The sequence below is a fragment of the Seriola dumerili genome, unplaced genomic scaffold (genome assembly GCF_002260705.1).
Source record: "Seriola dumerili isolate Sdu_G_001 unplaced genomic scaffold, Sdu_1.0 BDQW01000189.1, whole genome shotgun sequence".
In the NCBI taxonomy this organism is placed as follows: Eukaryota; Metazoa; Chordata; class Actinopteri; order Carangiformes; family Carangidae; genus Seriola; species Seriola dumerili.
The window spans coordinates 49,147-72,496 of NW_019174444.1; the positions used below are offsets into that span (position 1 = coordinate 49,147).

General features: G+C 37.8%; 1 protein-coding gene across 1 annotated transcript in view; it reads right to left on the reverse strand.

Annotated features, from left to right (window-relative positions):
• Nucleotides 1–10,222, reverse strand: part of cfh (complement factor H) — a 34,936-nt gene extending 24,714 nt beyond the window's left edge. Inside the window, exons 1-17 of the mRNA XM_022753135.1 lie at nucleotides 10,098–10,222; nucleotides 9,825–10,007; nucleotides 9,431–9,533; nucleotides 9,178–9,254; nucleotides 8,866–9,048; nucleotides 8,222–8,404; nucleotides 7,898–8,092; nucleotides 7,581–7,757; nucleotides 6,742–6,906; nucleotides 5,555–5,722; nucleotides 5,206–5,285; nucleotides 4,189–4,399; nucleotides 3,208–3,375; nucleotides 2,006–2,167; nucleotides 785–973; nucleotides 506–691; nucleotides 184–375 (exon numbers count right to left, since the gene is read on the reverse strand). Of these exons, the coding sequence (XP_022608856.1) occupies nucleotides 184–375; nucleotides 506–691; nucleotides 785–973; nucleotides 2,006–2,167; nucleotides 3,208–3,375; nucleotides 4,189–4,399; nucleotides 5,206–5,285; nucleotides 5,555–5,722; nucleotides 6,742–6,906; nucleotides 7,581–7,757; nucleotides 7,898–8,092; nucleotides 8,222–8,404; nucleotides 8,866–9,048; nucleotides 9,178–9,254; nucleotides 9,431–9,533; nucleotides 9,825–10,007; nucleotides 10,098–10,164 (2,689 nt within the window). The 5' untranslated portion in view covers nucleotides 10,165–10,222. The remainder of the gene's footprint in view (nucleotides 1–183; nucleotides 376–505; nucleotides 692–784; nucleotides 974–2,005; nucleotides 2,168–3,207; nucleotides 3,376–4,188; nucleotides 4,400–5,205; nucleotides 5,286–5,554; nucleotides 5,723–6,741; nucleotides 6,907–7,580; nucleotides 7,758–7,897; nucleotides 8,093–8,221; nucleotides 8,405–8,865; nucleotides 9,049–9,177; nucleotides 9,255–9,430; nucleotides 9,534–9,824; nucleotides 10,008–10,097) is intronic.
• Nucleotides 10,223–23,350: the final 13,128 nt, after the last annotated feature.

Genomic DNA, 23,350 nt, shown 5'->3' on the forward strand with positions numbered 1-23,350 from the left:
AATTTGTATATATCGTGTTAGCAAATAATATTAGCATTATATACACAAACATTCTCCATTCAAAGTTATCCTGCATCATGGCTGCCACTTTTTAAAAAAAAATCAAGTTTGAATGAAATTGAACTAATTGAACTCTCTCATATAACATCTGAAGCAATTTCAAATGCTTTTGGATGTACGTACGTGCAAGACTACATGTAAACTTCTCCTCCTCCCATTGCCCATTGATGCAAGTAATTCTGCCGACTCCCTCCATTGTATAATGATCACGGCATTGATAAGTTACTTTAGAGCCAGACGTGTATTCCGTCTGATCTGAAGTTTCAACAACAGCATGTGCAACTTCAGGTGGGTTAGGGCAGGGATTGCCATTAGCTGAAAGAGATAAAAACACTTGAGTATTAGGTTATACCTTGTAATCTCTCTATCAATGCCTACATCTACACCTACACCATTTTCTCCTGACACATCTGAAGCAATTTCAAATGCTTTTGGATGTACGTACATGTGCACGTAAAGTTCCTCTCCCCCCATGTCCCATTGATGCATGTAACTGTGGCGACTCCCTTGATTGTATATTGATCACGGCATTGATAAGTTGCTTCAGAGCCAGACGTGTATTCCTTCTGACGTGAAGTCACAACAACAGCATTAGCAACTTTAGGCGGGGGAGCACAGTGACTGAGAATAGCTGGAAGAGATGAAAACATATTCAGTACTAGGTTATACCTCATAACCTTTATAAATGCCTACATCTGATAAAATAAGAATGAGGATGACTCACGTTGACAGATTTTTTCGAGTGATGTTTCACTGTCATTCCATTTTCCCTCATCACACGTTAAGCGAACAAACTGAGCGACGTATCCTTCCTTACAATTAATTGTGACACTTTCACCGTGCATATAATTATTACGTTGAGATTCCACTTCCATATGAGGAATCGCAGGAAGTTCTCCACATGCGCTTTCCTCTAGAATTGATACAGTAACAAACAATTAGGCTGGAATATTACTAAATAATATTAGCAACATAAACAAAATCTCTTCATTCAAAATGATCCTTTATCAGTGCTGCCACTCTTTCAAAAAATCAAGTGTGAATAAAATTGAACATATAATAACATATACATATAACATATAATTCATCCATGTAGCCTGGTCCAAAATGTGCTGTGGCAGGGGTCATATCAGATTTTGCTTTGTATGAGGAATGGGGCAAGATGCATTGGCTGCCAATGTACAGCCAGTTTGTGATAGTGTGTGGGATTGAGCTCTCCTTCAAGAAATACTGATTGTTAATATCCTTGTATTTAAAAAGGTAAAATACCAAACTGGCCCGAATATAAGACAATGTTTTTATACTGGAAATCAGGTTTGAAAAAGTGAGGGTCATCTTGCGTTTGAGGACTAGACAATGTGTTCATAATATCAGATATTCTTGTTGAGTGGAGAGAGTACTCGTGTAGCACGGTCTTCTACAGAGACTGTTGGATTATGGGTTGTTTTGTAGCCTTAATGTAACATGTTTTGCTGCCATGGAGGAAATAAATTCATGATGAGAGTCTCCTGACAACTTTACTACAGAAATGAACCAGGGAGAAAATCTGTCAAACAGCCAAAATTTACAGCTGTTACAGATTATGAGTCCTAAAAGACAGCTGAATCATTCTGACTGCTTCCAAGAGCCTGACAGGAGAGAGAGCGATGAGTCGTGATTGAAGCCTTGGAGGTGGGGTGGGCCAATATAATACAACTTACAGAGAAAGAGGGACACTGATTGCAGTGGATGCAATGAAACACATTTTTACTCATTTTTTCTTGTCTTTCAGGTGTTTGTATAGTCACTCATGACTATAAGTCAATACATGAAACTCTTCACTGATTCCAAAACTTCATTTCATCTTCTAAATAAAAAAGTTAATATTCTACATTAACAAGCCACTGTGGTCCATTTGCTTTATGCTAGTTATAACTGGACCTGTAAGGAATTAAATATTCATTACCGATACACTGTGCAAGAGCCTCCTTGCTGCCACATTTGGTTTCACCCCACCAGGGTTTAGTCACAAGCTTATAACCTTCCTCACAGGTGTAGTACAGTGTCTCATTGTATGGGCCAACCATAAATCCATGTTGAATGTCGGGTTTTTTACATTCTGTATGAACTAAAAACAGAGAAAAAGTTACATCCAGAGAGCATCAATCAAAAGATGGAACAACATATTCTTAGCCATGCAAGTGGTAAAGCAAATATTTCACATTTGTGATGCTCAGAAGAGAAATCATAATGACTTTGTTAAATGCTTGATTTTGCTATAGCAGGTCAAAGTTCTCACCCACTTTAATGATTCACATTTTATTTTGCACAGACATTTACAATTCACAGTTGATCCACACATTCATGTCCTCCAAAGGATCATTTGTAATCAGTTTGGTGAACCCGTAACATTTAATCTTAGTACATTGTGGCTGTAACTTTTGTTCTCATGCATTGTTGTTGTTAAGTTCTGTAAAACAGACGCACACCTACATTCCATACTGTGAAAAGTAGTTTGACACAGTTCGACAATTGATTTCTGATTTCCTGCATCCCCTGACTAGTTCTTTATCTACTGTATTTCAGGACTGGAGTTTCCTTTCAGGTGTGTATGATCGCACATATTTTGAAACTAATTCATGGTACTACTTCTTGTCTTGTCTCATATCCCGCAGTCCTCCAGAATGAGCACATGAATACAGAACATTTACCAATCCTTTAAGAATATAAACCTGTACAACCTGTAAAATGTAAAATGCAAGGCCCCTTTTTTTCCTGACTAATTGTAAAGATGGAAATGAGGCATTGACCTGTTGTCCCCCAGTGTCACTTATTAATGAATCAGTTTGAAATGATGCAAGAGAAGAATAATAAAATAATAAGATGCATGCAGCAACAGGTAAGAGATGCTTGCAAACCTCACACATTTCACTGTATCATTGCTGTTCTTTAGAAAACCACTTTTTCCTCCAACATCACAGTTTATTTGTGTCTTTACTCGTAGTGATTTATTTCTCAATAATCTGAAGTAAGTGAAACTGTTTTGGAAGTCATTAAGCCTCACAGGTTTGGGCAAGCCAAAGTTAAACATCTGTCATTGTGGGGTAAGCATGAACAACAACAGGAGAAAAAAACTGTGTTTGTCCTTGTATTATTGTAGTTTCTTACCTCTACAATCTTCAGACCCTTCCCAATCCTTTTGTCCACAGGTTAGAGAAAAACGTCCATCATGATTATTCTTGCAGACATACTGAACCCGTTCATTGTACTTGTACACTAACTTAGCTGTTCCTTCAATGTCTGCGTTCTGGAAATATTTTCTATTGCATGTTATCTCTGCAAAAAAGAAATGTAGAGACGGTTACTGGCAAGTGGAAGCTGCATTTTGTTTTTACATAAGAGTTGATAAATCAGATTCAGATAGTTTATGCTGCCGACATCCCTGGCCTGGCATCAGCCAAGTTCATACTAAAGACATGTATGAGTTATGGCCCCAAAAATGTCACCCTTCTTACTCTTCCTACACACACACACACACACACACACACACAAACACACACACACACACACACGCACACACACAATATTTTGTACAACTTTTTAATCATTATTATCACAGTTTTATTTTGAAGATTTCTCCTCTAAAGATATCTAGGAAATGATGAGCTTTATTTTACATCAACCCGAAAGAGACCTAGGCAGAGAACTCGATTCAGTATATATTTATATATATATATGCAAACAGTATATGTACATACATATATGTATACTCATTTTGTCAAGCCTCTGAACCAGGAGTATGATCAATTATGATTCAACAAGGTCCTCTTAGACAAAATTTCTTCAAGCATGAACGTTGGTGTAGCTTTACTTACCTTTTTTCTTCTTAAGCGTTAACTTCAACATTTAACCAACAGTTTTGACTATTTCTTTAATAAAAGATTTCAACACGTCTTAACAAAATAGTGTTTGTCCTTTAACTGTGTCTGAAGTAAGTGCAACTGTTTAACAATGTTTGGAATTGATTGGAAGTCATTAAGCCTCACAGGTTTGGGCAAGCCAAAGTTAAACATCTGTCATTGTGCATAACCATGAACAACAATAGGAGAAAAAAACTGTGTTTGTCCTTGTATTATTGTAGTTTCTTACCTCTACAATCTTCAGACCCTTCCCAACCATTTTGTCCACAGGTTAGAGAAAAACTTCCCTCACGACCATCCTTGCAATTATAATGAACCCGATCACTGTACGTGTATACCTGCCGAGATTTTCCTTCAATGTCTGCATATGGGATATCTTTTCTTCTGCATGTTACCTCTGGACAAAATAAATGTAGAGACTGGTTACTGGCAAGTGGAAGCTGCATTTGGTTTTCACATAAGAAGAACTTGTTCTGGCATTTTCCACTTCAGTACAAACAGGAAAATACAGTTACAATGATTACTTTTAATAATTTTATTTGTATGTACTGCAAATCAAAACTCTCAATCCTGTGTGTGTGTGTGTGTGTGTGTGTGTGTGTGTGTGTGTGGGGGGGGGCGGGCATTAATAGATATTACTAACTGCCTGCCTATGATAAAACTGTAGTTTTATCATACGTTATCATTATCACCATAACATGTTTTTCCCCTCCCCTCAGCATTTTAAAAATGTAACACATTTACTCAGAGACATTTTAACTGACTTACTTTGTACTTTTATCTGAGAACATTTTTACACAGTGATTTTACTTCTACTGTAGTAAAATGTCTCTTCAGTAACAGTAGTTAGTGGCCGTTCACGTGCTGACGTCAGGATAGTGTCTCATCTCCAGTCTCTGCAGTTTCTGCTACTGGTAGTTTACTGTCTGAACACGGTTAACATTGCTGTTTTCTTCATCACAGTGTCTAACTACCTGCTGTACATTTAAACTTACACTAGTTCTGCTCCAGCACTCAGAGCTCTCTGCTCCTTTTAGCACGTTAATTCAGCAGTTGTTTACATGCTACTCAGATGCTAGTTACTTTAGCTTAGCTGTTTGCGCTAGCTTCTCTCTCTCTCTCTCTCTCTCTCTCTCTCTTGCCTGGTTTGTCTTGATCCAGCAGATGAACTTGTTCATCAGAGTGTGGTGTTTAATGTAGAGGATTGTGATGTTTATTACATCCTCAGTGATGTTTGCTGCCTTACCTTTGACACACGGCTCAGCTCGCTAACCGGAGCTTTCTCTAATCTGTGACTGCAGCAACAAGTGAAAGACGCTTGCAAACCTTAGGCACTGCACACATTTTACTTTGTCATTGCTATCCTTGAAAAACCACTTTTTGCTCCAATATCACAGATTATTTGTGGTTTTTACTTGTAGTGATTCATTTCCTAATAATCTGAAATAACAGAAACTCTTTTTTTTTTCTTTATACAATGTTCGGAAGTTAAAAACATCCGTAATTGTGGGATAAGCATGAACAATAATAATTTACAAAGGGAAGAAAAAACAGTGTTTGTCCTATTAACTGTATTATGCATTGTAATTTCTTACTTGTACAATCAGGAGACCCGACCCAACCGCTTTGTCCACAGGTTAGAGAAAAACGTCCCTTAAAGCCGTCCTTGCAGACATACTCAACCTGGTCATTGTACCTGTATACTGACTGAACTCTTCCATCAATGTCTGCGCTGTTGTAATTTTTTACTTTGCATGTTACCGCTGGAAAAAAAGAAATGTAGAGACGGTTACTGGGAAGTGGAAGCTGCATTCTGTTTTCACATAAGAGTTGGAAAATCAGATTCAGATAGTTTAGTTATATAAAATATTCAGAGACTTTTATTTCTGATCTTAATCCTGCTGCTTTAAAACAAGTGTCCTTTTTTGTGATCAATGTGAGACAGTTTTTCATATTTTTACTGAGTGTAAGAGACTCACTTAGCTCTTCTCTCTTTTAACATTGCTTTTTAGTCTCTTTATCGTTGTTTTTACTGAGAGGGTCTTTATCATGGGAGCTGGCTACAACAAAAGCAACAAAAACAAGTGGCAGCTCCTGAACTTCCTCTCAGGAGAAGCAAAGATGGCGATTTATGTTAGCAGGAAAAAGAGAATAGAAAACAATGAGGGGCAGGAGGCCAAAGACAGTGTGGCAGGCCAACCTCGGGGCCAGACTCTGGTTACAGTTTAGATTTTATAAACAACTTGAGGGTTTTAAAACATGTTGGTGCTACTAAAACATAATCTGCACAATTTTTTACTAAATAATTAATTTTTAAAATGTGATTTACATAACCACTTTATTCACATATTTGTCATCTCAAACATTCAATTCATTTCTAATAAAGTGTTTTAAAAAAAAAAAATCTCTCTCTCACTATTGGAATTAAGGCAAAAAATAAGTTACTAAGTAAAAAGAAGAAAGTGATGAACCTTGTTGTTCAATGCGTTTAACTTCTAAAGACACAATTGGTCATTGAACAAAAGTCCCAGACATGTTCGGCTCTCAGGGCCACCGTACTTTAAGTTGTGGTGACACATGTTTTACATATTATAGATTGAACATGTATCTGTTCTGATGTCTTCAGACCCCTGTAGGGATTTCATCAGCCCAGATGGAGGGCTTTCATACATAAAATCAGTTGACACATGAAAATGCAGTACAAACAGAAAAAAGACTAAACAGAACAAAACTAAGCAAAAAGAAAAAAATAATGTGAATGTATCGTTCTGCATTTCCTTACCTCTACATTGTTGTTGCCCTCTCCAACCATTTTCTTCACAGGTTAGATAAAAATTTCCTTTATAACCATCCTTGCAGACATAACTGGCCCGTTCACCGTTCCTGTATATCTGCTGAGGGTTTTGAACTTCTGCATTCTGGAAATCACGTCTGTTGCAAGTAATTTCTGAAAAAGTTATTTAGACAGTTAGATTCAGTTTAATATCTGTCTCTGAAATGTCACTATGGCAGTAGAGGTCAGTGGATTTTAGTTTGTGGTGCAGCATTAAAAAAAACTCATTTAGAAAATTTACCAGCAACATCTCCTGACAGAAACAATGCCATTGTTAGTCTGGACAATCTACATCCACAGAACACAATATCTAAATGTCTGCAGTTTTCATTAGAAATTGTGTGAATGAAGTGAAAAAACAGTTATTTGAAGCTTGATAAATACGTTGCGTCTTTCTGAATGTGATTAGCAACAGTTATTCCTGTATTTCTGGGGGAGGAGTGTGTATGGGAGTGAATGGGACATTGCTTTGTAGTTCAGATTTATGGAGTAACAGGCAACGTGACACATAAGTTGCAGATTTACTTTTGGTCTCCACTGTCTACAGGGCATCATTACTTGTATTTCATGTAAAGGCAAATAACTACTGTTGCAATGAACGCCATAGACTGGGACCAGGACAGATTGAAAATATAATCTTTGTTTCTGGGATTTTATTGTTTTGGTGGAAAATAAGCTTTAGAGTAAAAACATTGATCCAGTCTGGACCAAAAGCTCCTTCCTCATTTAATATATATGAATAGAAAATTAACATTAATGACAATAACACAAAGTCAACTTCACAGTACCTTGACAGAGTGGATTTGGTCTCCACCCATCTCTGGTGCATGTGGCCTCAGTGGCACCACCTGTTCTCTTATAGCCTCCCCTACATGAATAACGTACAGTATCCCGCAACATTACTCTTTGATCCCAATTCCTCCAGTCATACAAAGTTGGGTCTCGTGGACGGTTGCATGTAACCTCTAGAATAAGAGAGAGACTTGTTAATCTCAATTAATAGAGATATGATTGGAAATCATCATCAAGTGTTGACAAACCACCAAAAACAATCTCATAATGTGTCTCTGGAGACAGTCTGTTTGAAGCCCACAGAGTTTTGTACCTCTGCATGTTAGTTCGAAACTCCACTCTCCATCATCTTTGCATGTAGCAACTGCTGAGATGTCTTGAGGGCGGGAAATGTAGTAGTTGTCTCCACATGTTATTTTTACTGTTCCACCAGGTGGAAACACATTTCTGAAAGGAGGGTCATAAGTGGCTCCTCCGACTGGAAACTGTGGCAGTTTGCATGTTATTGCTGCATTTGTTGTGAAATGAAACATATTTTCTGATTATTTCAGCAAGTAAACCACAACCTCAATTCATACAGCAACATTTTGTAAAGGTGATGTAACTAACAAATTTGGATTACTGAGTTTACACTTACGTTCACACACAGGTGTGGGGCTCCACCCTGCTCTTGTACCTAATCTTGTGCATGTTGGATCTCTGGCCTCAGAGCGCTTATATGTCGGATTGCACTCAAATTCCAAGTATTCATGTTGTTTGTACTCTTGGATATTTCCAAGCACATATCCATTTTCAATCACTGGTACCGGACATGTCACCTCTGTCCAAGAAAAACACACAACCAAGACATTTGTTCATGAAAAGCATAAGTAACAGTAACCACTCAGTTTGAAATGTCCCCGGTTTGAGAGCAGCTGGTGATAAAGTAAAAATTCCTGAATAAAGGTACTACTAGAAATACTTTAACGTGATGTTAAAGTCGGGTTGGGGTTTCATGAGGGTAGGTTAGGTAAAAATATCTGGGGCACACTGGATATTTTGGGTTTTTGGTCAGTACCTATAGAAAGGAAGCATTTCACATAATCCCTGATTATCTGCTTTGGGTCCAAGTTCAACAACTGTGCAGACACTATATAGGTCATGTCTAACTGATTGGTTGTTATGGTGATAAAAAAAGTGGTCAGTAGGTAGTTAGTGGTTGATTAATAGTGGCTAATGGTGTTTTATGTGTGTTTCTGTCTTCCCCTTTCCCTCCCTTTTTTTCGTTTCAGCCTGTTGTACCTCTGCATTTTGGAACTTCATCACTCCATTCTCCATGCTCATTACAATAGATCTGCTGTGACCCATACAGGATTTCATTGCTGGACCTGCAGGTAAATCGAAGCACGTTGCCATAGTTTGCCTCATCTGCATCACCAATCATCTGAACATTATTGTCTGCTGATATCACTGGGCATTGCAGGGCTGGAAGGAAAAGCAAGATAGAAAAATGAATTGGATGGGCAATTTTTTTTTTTAAATTAATCGACCTTAAGAAATAAACACAGACAGTTCCCTCTGTGTGTGATCAAGATCTTTTATTTCAGCTCGTACCTTCACAGACAGGAAGGGTACCGTCCCAGCCTTTCTCCATGCAACGACGGGTGTTTCTGCGACTGACCATTTGATAACTGAATCGAGTGCAATGTAGAAAATGAATAATGGAAATGTCTTATGAAGAGAAGCCAAACTGAAACTGCACACCTTGTTATGCAGGGCAAATTACAGGGATACAGTATAATACTAAAAAGCACAGAAATATATAAGAAGAAACAGTATTGGTTTATGATAATAAATATTTCCATACCCTTTGTGACAGGTGTATACAACTTGCGACCCAAAGACAAAATCTTCGCCTTCCAGAATAAAATCTGCAAACTGCGCATCGCCAGGATGACCACATGATTTCCCTTAAAACATATTAATGAGAGAACATTTGTAAATATATTGTATATATATTACAGTGACGTACATTGGCCCAAACTGCAGTGATGGCACAAATGGTTCTTCCACTAATAATAATACACTGTATTTTGTTGAATATTGTATCTTATAAATTCAACAATAATAATACAATAAGATCTGGCCTGCTTCGGTAATGTGCACATATTCAAAAAACAACACTGTGTAAATATAAGTATTTTAACACACATAATGGCAGAATAAATATTTATTTCCAAACAGTACAATTGATAACTTACGTTGACATGCTTTGCCTATGGCCTGCCATCGACCCCGCATACATTGCAGTTTGAAAAAGCCAGTATAACCAACAGTGCAGCCCACTCTTACTTCCTCTCCAGGAGAGTAGCTGGACTGCAGACCAACTGTGTTAAAATTTCTATCATACAGGTCCCCATTTACAAAGTCCTGAAGTGTACAATCTGCGAGATAGCAATAAACAAAAATAAATATAAATTTGCTGTCAGAGAATGAATTGAATAATACATATTACATGAAACACTTGGTCTTACCTTCACTGCTCACAGAGGTGAGTGTATGCAGCCACAAAAACAGGACACAGCTTTGGATTATGTCCATTGTAGCTTCATTACCCTGAACTGCCAAACAGAAGTACAAACTGGAGTCTGAAACACTGTTATACACAGAAGGAGCTGTGGATTTCACAGGCAAAAGGAGATTGCTCAATGGTTTACGTAAGTCTGTTCCAGCCTCCAAATATAACCTTACCCCATAGGGAACAGACAGAGAGGAAGTGACCGCACACAAAACCTTACGTGACATGCTGGATCCTTATCTACAATTAAGCAAAATAACACAATCAGACAGATAGTAGTATATTTTTTCATTTAAAGGTCAATTTTGTAAAGAAATACTATTTTTGTGTCAGTGGTTTCATGCCCCTGTGTAGTCAGGCTTTGTTTATCATTCACTGACAAAAAAAGAGTATTCCTGTAAAAGTTTTGTTTTCTTTCCTGGTAATCATTTGTAGCAATCAATTGAGCAAACAAAACATGCTGCATTTCAGTGAGTCATCCACCTAAAGTAAATATGAGATAAAATAAAAAAAATAAGCAGAATAGCTTGTCAGTGAAAACTATGATCATTCTTTCAAAAAACGAGAAACTATAATTTCTTTTAGTGGGCACAAATGTCACTGGTTATGCTCCACTTATACACAGTTTATCCAATGTATGCCTGCTGCAGGCATTGTAAGGGTGAAAACAATGCAGATTCCAACTTCATTTTGGAAACTGTTGAGACAAAATGTAGCTGTTAAGCAATGCACAGTTTGTCTTCATTTCTCAATATGGCTTCATTTTCTTCACAGTATTTGTCTTGAAAAGAAGCCATGTGTGTGTCTGTGTCATTGAAAACATTTCTCTTGCACAAACTCATTCTTTAGAACATGTGTCAGCAATTTGTGACACAAACAAACAAACAAACAAACAAACAAACAAACAAACAAACAAACAAACAAACAAACAAACAATTCTGATATGTAATCAGTAGGTGAGATACCAAGAAAATTCAGGGACAGAAATGTATTTACAGCTTAGTTTTTTTCGATTGCATAATCACTAAAATCAAAAGTATTACACAATTATCAAAACCTTACACTCACGGAGCAAAACATCGGCCCAGATTTGCACCACTATAAGCACAATGTCAGCCTCACACTTTTTGCAAAACAATACACACAGTGATTTGCAAAACACTAAACACATTTGTATACATTAGACATAGAAGTATATCATGATGTCACTTCCTTGCAATTCCAAAACATTGACTGTGAAATTACCACACCTATGAGCCAATTGGTTAAAGCCATCAGGTGCGCAAACACATAATTGCTTAATTGTAGACACACCAATCAAGTTTATGCACTATATAAATGCAGCACATGAGTTCACCTGTCTTCAACCAAAATGGAAGGAGTCAGAAGAAGAAGAGTGAGGGTGAGAGGGGGAATCCACGACGGAGGAGAAAGAGGTAGAGGAAGAGGCGGAGGCCGTGCCAGAGGTAGAGGCTGAGGTGGAGGTAGAGAAAGAGGAAGACGTGAAGCAGGAGGAGAACGTGCTCAAAGAAGAAGAGGACCAAATTTATCAAATGAAATTCACGCAACACTAGTTGACCATTTTGTCCGTCATGCCAATAAGGGCCCTTACAACACGCCTCGCATTCTCACATTTTTGGGCCGATTGCACAACATCGTCACAGCAGTAAACCAAATGCACCAGATGCAATACATTGTCATCTGGGACAATGTGTCATTCCTCCGCTCTGCTCGGGTCCAGAACTGGTTTCTAAACCCAATCGAAGAGTTTTTCTCTGCACGGTGGTGGATGGTTGACGATCTCCGGCCCCAGGCTAAGGTACCCCTCATTCAGGCCATGGAGGAGGCCTGTGACCAAATCGACGCCGCAGCTGTGCAAGGATGGATTCGACATTCAAGATGGTTCTTCCCACGTTGTCTTGCCAATGAGGATATCACCTGTGATGTTGATGAAATTCTCTGGCCAGATCCAGCTAGGCGAAGAGATAATGTCTAGTATTTTCTGTACTGTATTGTACTGTCAGATTTAAAAAAAAAAATTTTTTATTGTAATTGTAACCTGTACTGGATACAGTATTTTATGTTTGTCTGATATTTGCTGAGCTTACAGTGTTATGCACACTACTAGTAGTAGCATGAAAACTGGGACATGTTTTGTTGTGATTCTCCATGTTGACATGTTGACTGATTTGGGTACATGGAGAGAAATAAATGATAGTTTCATCAGTCTGCAGCATTGGTCTTGTGTAGTGTTTGGTGAATTTATTGTATATTTACACTTTCTCTGTGTACTTCACTTACAGTGCCCTAATCACTGAGAAGTATAATTGCTAAAAGTGTTTCAGGTTAAGCACAGCAGTGTATAACTGGTTCAAACAGAATTAAGTCATATGAAACATGTGTGTTTCATATAGTAACAAAATATGTTTTTTATAAATCAGTGTATAGTTTTTACAGGAGTGTTTCATTTTGCAAAGGATCGGAGGTGTTCTGCTAATTGTGTGTAGTGTTTTGAAAAACCGGGCCCTGTTTTCCAAATCATGCTTAAGCAATCAAAAAAAAACTGTAAATTTCATTTTGTCAGGGGAGAAAGGAATGAAATAGAAAGTGCAACCAAGAACTCTACTTGAACCAGGGATTTTACAATTACATGACCAGCCTCTTAAACCCCTGGGCCTCAAGGTCTCTCCCAAAATACAATTTTTTGGAGAGTATTTCATTTGGCAGTAAATTAACACTTATTATTATTGCTGTATGTTATATATGTATGCTTTCTTTTCAAAAAACCTTAGTAGCTACTAGGTATTTTCAAACTAGTGATTTACTAAATTGGGTTGTAGTATAGTAAATCCTTTAAAGCTCCCATATTGTTTAAAGTGAGATTCCCATTTCTTTTTTGATTTATAAAGCAGGTTTAGGTTCTATATTAATACTGTGAAAGTATTGAAGTGCTCAGTCCACAGAGAAACGTACACAGCGTGTATTCACAAACTGAGCCTTAAAATGAGCCATCAGGACTTCTGTAACTTTGTGATGTCACAACAAAGTAGTCACCACTCTGAGCCATGCCCCAAGCCCAGACCGCCTGAACCCACCATCCAACCTTGCAGGATTTGGTGTCTCTGAGTGTTTACCTGAAATCTGCTCTATTGTTACACGATCACTCAGAAAACAGTCAGCCAATCAGAAGAAAGACTCTTCTGAAAAGCCTCCTCTCTTCTGATTGGCTCATTGACCTGTTGTGACTAGAGCTCCAGAGAGAAGCCTGAGAGAGGAGATATAAAACTACATTGAGATGGTTTTTGGTTCTTAAAACCACAAATATATCTTCTTATGAATATCAACAATTCAAAATAAAACACTGGAAAAGTGTAAAATATGGGACCTTTATTGTGTAAAATGGTTCCTAGAAAACATCTGTAGTGCTGTCTAATCTAATGCAGTCAACTAGGAGATCAATGTAGCATCACAACCTGTAACATAACTGACAGAAATAACAGTTTTATGGGACAAGTGATGCAGTAAACCTAACTTATTTATGCATCCATACATGTATTTCAGTCTTGGCTGTATTCATGCAGTTTAAAATGAGTGGGAAGTAACAGATTATGCTAACCGACAGTTAGTTTGTACTGTTGTAGCTATTGTGTTGTTTTTGTGAAATGTAATTTACATTCTACCACTTCATATTGTTGTTAAAAAGCATTCTGATTGAGTGTCAGTCAGAAATAAAAAAAAAAACAAAAAAAAAACACTTTCTTGGGTTTTTACTTTAAAATATTCTCTGTTGTCATGGTTTTTAATTTGTTATGTGAAGGAACAAAATGTTATATATCTATCTTATTATTTGTTGTAAATTGAGTACAGAATGGCTGTGATCTTTGCTTCTTATTCTATCCTGTCTAACTGTGGCTCCTGAAAATTCAGGCTACCCCATAGACAAACATCAGTCAATGAAACCTTGGTTCCAAAAAGAACACTGGCCAAGTCCAACATTTAATTTATCCTTCCTGTATTCAGATGCACAAGGACAGGGCTGCTCAGGGATAGCTCAGCAGTGACCTCCTGAGGTACTGGATAGATGTTCATCCACAGACACAAAACACTGACAGAAATAAGAGGATATTGTAAACTAGTCACAGAAACTGTTTTCAATAATGTAACAGATCATTTTTTAAAGTAAGGAACTTTTACATTATTTAACAGCCCTTTTCTGTTTGTCTCACAAAACACTAAACTACTAAATATGAGCATCAACACTGATGCATAAATGATTCCTGTTTAGATTAAGCAAATGTTTCTTGAATCTGGTTTATAAAGTCAATCATTGGGGCAGAGAGACAGACAGACGGATATACAGAGCAGAGGTTAAAACAGATGGTACTGAATATTCAAATTATATGCAATTACAGACAAGCAGAATGCAACAAACATAAACTAGGATATGTTACGTTCTCCACTAGAAGCAGGCCATCTGCTGGGTGTTCATCTGAATGCATTTATAGAAATAATTTAGTAAATAAGTTCTTCAAATGCATTTGGGACACACAGCATGTTTTAGTAATTTACAAAAAAAAAGAAAAAGAAAAAGAAAAAGAAAAAGAAAAAGAAACGCATAACAATTGATCAGTTAATTGTTTAAGTAATTTGTCAAGCAAAAATATCAGAGCATTTGCTGTTTCCTCTTTTTTTAGATGTACAGATGTTTTGCTATTTACATATTTGTAAATTACATGAAAATTTTCGTTGGACAAGAGGAGCAATATGAAGACATCACCCTTAGGCTCTGGGAACATGTGATGGTCATTTCAGACATTCGACAGACCAGTGGTTCTCAAAGAGGGGTCCGGGTACTCCCAGGGGTCCTTGAGGGTGCTCCTCAGCATTTATTTTCACTATTATTCCATCCATAAGTAACACAATGACAGAATGTGTGACTATTTGGTCACGGGTTTCAAACACTTTCTATAATAAAACATCTAAAAGCAAAAATCTTATCAGAAGGGGGACCCTGGGACAAAATTGTATTAAATGGGGGTCCATTGTCTAAATTGTGTCAGTTTAGGGGTCCTTGATGTGAAAAAGTTTGAGAACCACTGCTCTAGACTAATCGAATAATCTAATTATTTACGTTAAGTAATTCTACAAGGGTTCATATTCTGACACACATGGTTATTTACAGTAAACTGTAATTATATATAATAATAATAATAATAATAATAATAATAATTATTATTATTATTATTAATAATAATAACAATAATAATAATAATTATACAGAAAGTGCTTTACAACATGAAATCACATGAAAAAGCATAAAATGAACATGAAAACATGTTAAAAACATTAATGTAATGAGATGGAATAATGCTAAAATAATAACATACAAAAAGAAATAATATGAGAAACAAAATAATCTTAAGGAATACATGGCTTTCACCTTCACAATAAGCTTACAGGAAGTGTAAATCAATTGATAAGTATTATGTTTTGTGGGTCAGTCAGATTTCAGAGCACAGCTGAGAGGCAACTGTGAAAACAGTGGCAGATTTAAATCCCACTGGGCCATCCACACTCTCTTCCATTCCCATAGGGGCTCACCATGTCAGATGGATGCACTTACTGTAGGCTTATAGTGAGGGTGCACTGGCTAAAAATATCCACCTACAGTACATGTGGATTACCTAAGGGTTATAGAGGGCATATATGTCCTGGTTACAGACTACAAAATGGGTAAGAACTGTAGCAACATGTGCAATACAAATGCCTATGAATGTGTGTAGAAAAGGAAGATTAATTGGCAAAAACTCTACAATGCCACTGTTTAATCACAGAGGTCATCCAAGTCATTATTTCCACATATTGGATAGCAAGCAATAGTTTTTGGAGAATTTCCTTATTTCTCCACTAGAGGACAGAAGCGATCCATAAGGATGCCGGAGCAGCAGACTGAAGGTAAAATGTGAAAAAGGCGACTAAATAAATTAATAAAATACAAGAATCAATTGGAATATTTTAAAATACAGATTTTCTATTATTAAGGCATGGTTAGACAGGAATAAAAAATGGACACCAGCTGGTTTTTATTACTTCCAGTAACCCTATTATTGACCTGAACTTTCCTGCTCAGCCTGTTGGCTTTGGTTGCACATTAAGAAACGATAGGAGGAGGACATAAAGGGAAAGCAATGCCTGCTCTCTGACCTTTACTCTGTTTATGTATTTGATTAAGCACATCTCCTCTGCTCTGTTTCAGCAACTCTCTGCTTAATGCTCATTTAGTTCCGTATATCCACACTGAGGGGACAAATAGCTGAATTCTGAGTATGTAAACTGATTCTGGCTGTTTTTTTTTTAGTTTTTCTTTTTTTTACCACACATGGACTTCAGCTCCACGCAGTAAAATATAGCCAATATGATGTTCAAGTCATTTTTTCTAACTGACATAATTAACCTAAAATTTGTCTCATGAATGATTGTGCTACTTTTTAATTTGTGGGAGCTTTTGATGGGAATTTGATGAACGATTGAATGAACAGGGTTTTAGTCCTGGTCAGATGACATATATCTTCATGTATTTGGCAACTAGAGCTCAATAGGGCTTCTTAGTGGCTTTTTTTTTGAAGTTGTTGCTTAGGTAGTTAGCATGTTGTCTCTGCCTGCTAGGATAATCTGAGCCTGTTTATTCAGGAGGATGAGCATGAATGTTTAAGCCCACAGCAAACAAACAGACAAGCCCTCCCTAAGGATTTCAGCTTAATGCTAATGATATACAGTAAGCAGTAAGAATTTTTTTTTTTCACAGGTTAATGAACTGGGTGTTTTTCAGCTGAGTGAGAGATTTTCTTTTCAACACTTGCAAAGGCTGATGTGTAAAAATAACAGATTGTCATGATAAACTCAGTCTTAGCTGTCACTGGCTTTCTGCAGAGTCAATACTCATATATGTTCCATGCTCTCCTACACTGTGATCCTTATGTTTCTTACAGCAGACTGTCAAAGAGAGTCCCTGTTGAAACACATGGCTGACCCACTCAAATCTGATCTGTTTCTTCTCTGCAGCTGAGGCTCCTGCAGCTCTTTGCTCACAACGGAATAATGAATGATTCAGAGTGATGAAACGGGAGGTCGCTCTAGAGTTCAGATCCTTGTTTCAAAAAGCCCAAACGTGGCCCACCGATGCACTGGGAGCATTATTTATTGAAAACGTGTAGGCAGACAAAGAAGTGAATTCACCACCACGGTGATGAGTCAGAACTTACTTGAGGATGGGCGATGAGACAGGTGACAATGAAGGTAGAAAATAGGCGGGATCACTCTGAATTCTGTCACACAGCCAAACTAGCACTGACTGCATGCCAATATATTTGTTCTAGACATCCACTTTGACAACAGCTGCCACTCTTTATAAACCTGCGATGCTTGATAATTATTCACACTGAATGGCAGTGTTGGAGGAAGTATTCAGACCCTGAAGTCAAAGGTATCAATACAGCAACATACTCAACACCTGCAATCAAAATGTTACTTCCCATTCAGAGTGTTTTAATATATAACATGTTATTAGATTATTATCAACTATATGCATTAACTGTAAGTAGCATTTTAATGTAAGCTGATCAAGACTTAGCCAATTTGATCTCTTTTATATGACTTTGAAGGGTGAAAATCTTGAGAGAAGAAGAACAAAGGATCAATTCTTTAGGATGAAAAGAAATCTCATTTCATGGAACCAGGCCGAAACTATCTCACTGCAGTGGCCACAAGTTTTTAGAAAATAAAACTTTTAGACTTCAATCATAGACAAAATTTACTGGGTAAAAGGCGGATTTTTGCAGTGTGAGCACTGCAGTATATGTCAGGTACATGGTGAAAGTAGCGCCTCGCCTATCTGTATGTGTATTGTCAGGTTACATCCCTGTTTATCCAGAATCGAATAAAATATTAACCATTTGGGTGAAATTTTGAGTTATGGCTCAAAAGGGTTTTGTGCGGTCACAGTGACCTTTGACCTTTTACCACCAAAATCCAATCAGTTCATCCATGAGTCCAAGTGAACATTTGTGCAAAAGAAATTTTTAAGAAATTCCTTCTAGGTGTTACTGAGATATCGTGTTCACAAGGCCAAAACTTTGTTTTGTGAGGTCACCGTGACCTTGACCTTTCACTACCAAAATGTAATCATTTCGGTTCATCCTTCAGTCTCAGTGAATGTTTGTTTCAAATTTGAATAAAATTCTCCCAAGGCAAGAAATGGACGGACGAACACATGAACGAATGTATGTATGGGCAGACAGAAAAGCTGAAAACATTAATGCCTCTGCCCCTGGCCGTCGCCAGTGCTGAGGCATAAAACGGAGAAAAGAAAATGGAAATACTTAAGTGAAGTACCTCAAATTTGTACTTAAAGTGACAGTTCGGGTTATTTGACGTGGGGTTGTGTGATGGTACTTGCAGTAGATTCGGGTTGGCACTCTACCAGTTTGGAAAGGCAGTAGGAGTACCAGCACAGAGGCTGCGTGATGTGCTGGGGATGGGGCCAGCCACAAAAACATGCTTTAGCCACTTAAAAAAAAATTCTCACTGAAAAAAGATAAAAATCTTTATCTTGCATGTTCGTATTCAGTATTCATTTAGCATTCAGTAAGGCAGCGCACTCTGGGTGGTTGGAGATGGAGACTGGTTGTGAGGTGCTGGCATCCTCTTGATTCAGAAATATTAGTTATGTTGTTACCAAGTTACCCACTCATGGCAGCAGCAGTAGTAGTAGTAGAAGTAGTAGTAGTGTAGTACTAGGCATGGGCTTACAATTTACACATCTGCACCACCAGGTAGTTTGGACTCTTCCACCTTGGCCTCCAGCTTCCACAGAAGTTCCCCCTCTCTCTGTTTCAGCCGGCTCATTCTCCAGTTGTTCTTCTTCTGTATACTCTGGTTCATAAAGATATCGCTCTGTCTCTACACTGAACGGCTTTTTTTGTCATCGCTCTCATAATCATCCACTTTTATTTTCTTTATTACTTGTCGTCTCTTCCACAAACCGCTCAAACAGCTGATGTGCGGCGGAGGTGCGCTTGTGCATAGGAATATGGTGGTTAGATGGTTCACAAACTGTAGTGCCAAAGGAGAGGGCTGTTTGACAGCATGTCAGTCTGAATCTACTACAGGTAATACACTGACTACGTATAAGTACCTCACGCAACCCCACGTCAAATAACCCGAACTGTCGCTTTAAGCACAATATTTGAGTAAATGTATTTAGTTGCTTTTCACCACTGCTGAATGTTTAATGTGAAAGGACTATAAAACTGTAAACTAAACTAACATTGTGTTGGTAGAATTTTCAGTTTGTTCTGCAGGGTATTTCAGTGGGTTTCCTGCCCTGACAAGAACAAAAATGCAAGAACAAATATTTTGAAGGGTCAAAGTGTTAAAGATCTTGAATGTAGTCTAAAAATACTGGAAATGTGTCTTCAAAATCCCACATCAGTCAAAACTGAGTCTGTATCTCTCTCCGTCTTTCTGCTCTGTCAGCAGTGGAGGAACCTAAAAGTGTGCAAAGCTCACAGCTTTCACGGCTCTCAGTCTACAGAAATAATTCAACAATGCAGTACGGCAAGCTGATGCAACCAAATAAACTTTATTTCTCAAAGGCGATTGCTTTGACAGACACGAACCCCATGTTATTTTACAGCCTGCAAAGATTCTGCACGGTCATACTGACTGCATAGAAGAAAAAAAAAAAAACAAATCCATCTTAAAAACACTTAAATTGGTCATGTCCACTTCAATATTTAGCTTCTAAAAGTGAGAGATTAGAAATATTTTGGCATAAACAGTTTTAGAAATGACTCTTGGGAACTGTAAATTAAGGAATGGCAGCCTTAAAAATCGAATTTGCTCTTTTTTAAGTGATCCAGTTTCCCTGATAATTACCAGTATAATATACATATTGTGTTGCTCTCTCTCAGCAGACTTTAAGTATGTTTGAATTCAGCAGTCTTTTACTGGTCGCAGAGCAGTTGGCAGCATGACACTGGGGCATGAAACACCAAGCTGGAATGAGTTATTGATTATTACAGTCTGAGTGTAGAATTATCATCCCTGGGGAAAGGTTTGGAATAAGAAAGTCAGGGATTTTGTGAGCTCACGTTGAGATGAATGGTGCCACGGAAAGAAAAAAAAAAAAACATACTGTAGCTGCATCATTGCCGCCAGGAGTTGTTAAAAGTGACAAAATTATAGAGGACAGTGATGTTATATGGTTTGAAAGTAATACTTCAATTTGAGGATGTGGGATGACTTTGCAACTCAAACAGCAGACTGATTTGGTTCTGGCCTACACCTAATCCCCGGTACAGTCAATTAACTTTAATTCCTCACTGAGAGACAGTGACAGGGTTTTCCTGTGGTCGACTAACCCCAGTAATAACTCTTCATTACTTCAGAAGGGGCTGAAAGGGAATGAAAGGATTGCTGTGTGTGACTCTCCCACTGGGCGTAATAACGCTGTTCTTAATTCGTGTGACGAATGCCTCATATATGTCCGTAAGAAATACTTGTCACTTACCTCTGGATTGCAGCTTTGTCACCGAGTTGTTCAATTGCACACAGCGGATTTATGTGCACAGGACATTGGGTGAAATGACTGTGGAGTAACGCAATATGTGAATTGTGGGCTCAATTTTCCAACAATTTCTTTGTAGTTATCCGGAGCAAAATTGAATGAAACCACTGCATTGCCACTTTGAGGGACCAATCGGATTGATAAATGAAAATATTTTTCAGAAGCAGAGTTGCTCTGGAAGAAGAAATAATTGTATATGTTAAGACATTCTGGGGGCACAATCATTTAGTTGTGAAGTAGCAACCTTGAATGAAAATCAGGACTGTGAGGATGAAAAAAATGATGATGAAAATGTGCTTTACGTAGACAGAGACATAAACCAGAAGTACTAAAGCTATGTTTCCAGCTCAGAGACAATGAATGCTGCTTTTGCGACAGTGCAATCTTTGTATCTTGTGTTTTTTGAGCTTTCACATGCCACGGGAGATTTTCACATTTGTGTATTTGTATTTGCTAATCAAGGCATAGGACGTATAGGAATCTGTCCTGCTGAAATTCAGTAATAATGGATATGAAACAGTTAGCTAGGTAACAGTTTCAGTCTACTAAATCTTTCAGTCATTTTATTACTTCATTCATAGTATGCGACTGAATAAAGAGATGGGGAACAGTAAGCATCAAAGCCTGAGGCTGCTGTGGCTATGAAAGAAGATGCTCAAGCACGTTATGTGTAGGCTGTCGCCGCACTTGGTTAAAGATCAGGATCTTGTTCAATACAGAAGAAGTTCAAAGTACTTTTGTTGCCTAACCCTAACCACGGACAGGAGTCAGGATGAAAACCCTGGTCTCTAGACCACTGCTCAACGCTTTGCATGCCCGCAGCTCCTGGTGACTCTGGTGCAGTTCATAAAATGTAGTGCGTCATTCATTCAGGAAAACACCTCTGAAGATATTTGACACCATTTAGTAATAAACAAATGTAATTTATATGAGACATGGTTGAAATGTAGCACTTTGCTTTTGCTAAGGCAAAACAGCAGTTTTAACATCATGGAAGCAACTGCCTGGGATTCCTAGTGGCTTACTGTTGCTGATCTAATAGTACTCGATGTTGTTGAAATCCCTTCACTGGCTGGGAAACTGCTCGTGTATATGTATGTGTGCCTATGCCTTTGCATGATTTAGATGTATTGCTCTCTCTTCCATCAGCGACTATGTAATTTCTTTAATACCCTTAAGCAAGGCACTTAACCTGCCAGCTACTCCAACAGCAGGAGAATCTGTTTGAACTTCACTGTGAACATACAGTATTCGCTGAAACAATGCACACATGTGGATCTCAGTGCTGTCTAAATGTACGTTTGTATTCTCCCTTTGCTCTGTATATAAAGGCTCAGACAGGCTTCCAAGTGGAGGCAAGTCAAAGTGGGTGACAGTGCAGATGTATTCCTGGTCTCTTTTACCTTACAAACCTGATTATGTCCTGCTGCCGTTGCACTTTTGGCTGCTCCTACAAAAGAAGAGCAGTTCCCTGAAATGTTTCAAATCACACTACATCCATGTGAAATCTGGAATCCCACTGTGGCTTTCCACCTCAAACCTCCCTGATGTCGGTTTCACTGTCTCCCCCGGAGACTCGATCTAAAGTCAGCCAATCTGTGGGGTCAGAACAAAATGGAGCCAACTCACTGCCGCACTATTATTTATAGATGGCCCTGTGCTCGTGCTCAGCTGCATCATCACACCAAACCGGGTCACTGCATATGTATATGTTCAAACATCCTTACTGATGTTGTTAATGAGTTCAGACAGGGAGACGTGCAGTCATCACCAGTGCTGCAGTGTGATGCTCTGGGATATAGCAAGAACAAGAAAAACACATGTAAACACTTTAATGCATATACTGTACATACAGGACCCTTGAGATACGAACTGAGTTACAAAAGCTGCTTTTTTTTCTGTTTTTGATCTATTATAAATTTCATAACAAAAATAAATAATAATAAAATTGTAGGTTTGACATATATCATCATATTTTTTACAAAATAATCTTAATTCAAGGTTCTCTTAATACTCTTCTCTGGGGCTTTAAACCGCATCTGAGCCAACTCCATGACATCAGAGCAAAATCCATCCAATCTAAAAAGTGTGTCTTAAAAATGTGGCTTCAAACTGGATAAAAGTCAATTTTGAGCTTCTGGCGAACAACCGCAACGCTGACATGTGCACATAGGGGATATGTTGTAATTGACAGGCAACCAAATAAAACTGTTACCATAACTAAAATAAAAAAAAGTATTTCTCTAAGTTTGATAATTGCTGGAAACATTTGAGATAATGTAGGTACACAACTTAAGAAATATATATATATATAAAACATAGGTTTAGTCATTTTTAGACATTTTAATGTTTAATTGTTTATTAATATATACCATATTTTACACTATAAGAAGCATAAAACCCCATAATCTATTTATGTACTGTATTACAGAACAGTGGCCTTTAAGCAGTTACGTGTCCAGAATATTACTTGCATTCACATGAGCAGTTATACTGTATGCTGTACCAAGAACCCTATGGTTGGGCTCAGAGCTAGAATATATTGTCTCATTGATGTTGAAAATCAGACCAGGACCTCTGCC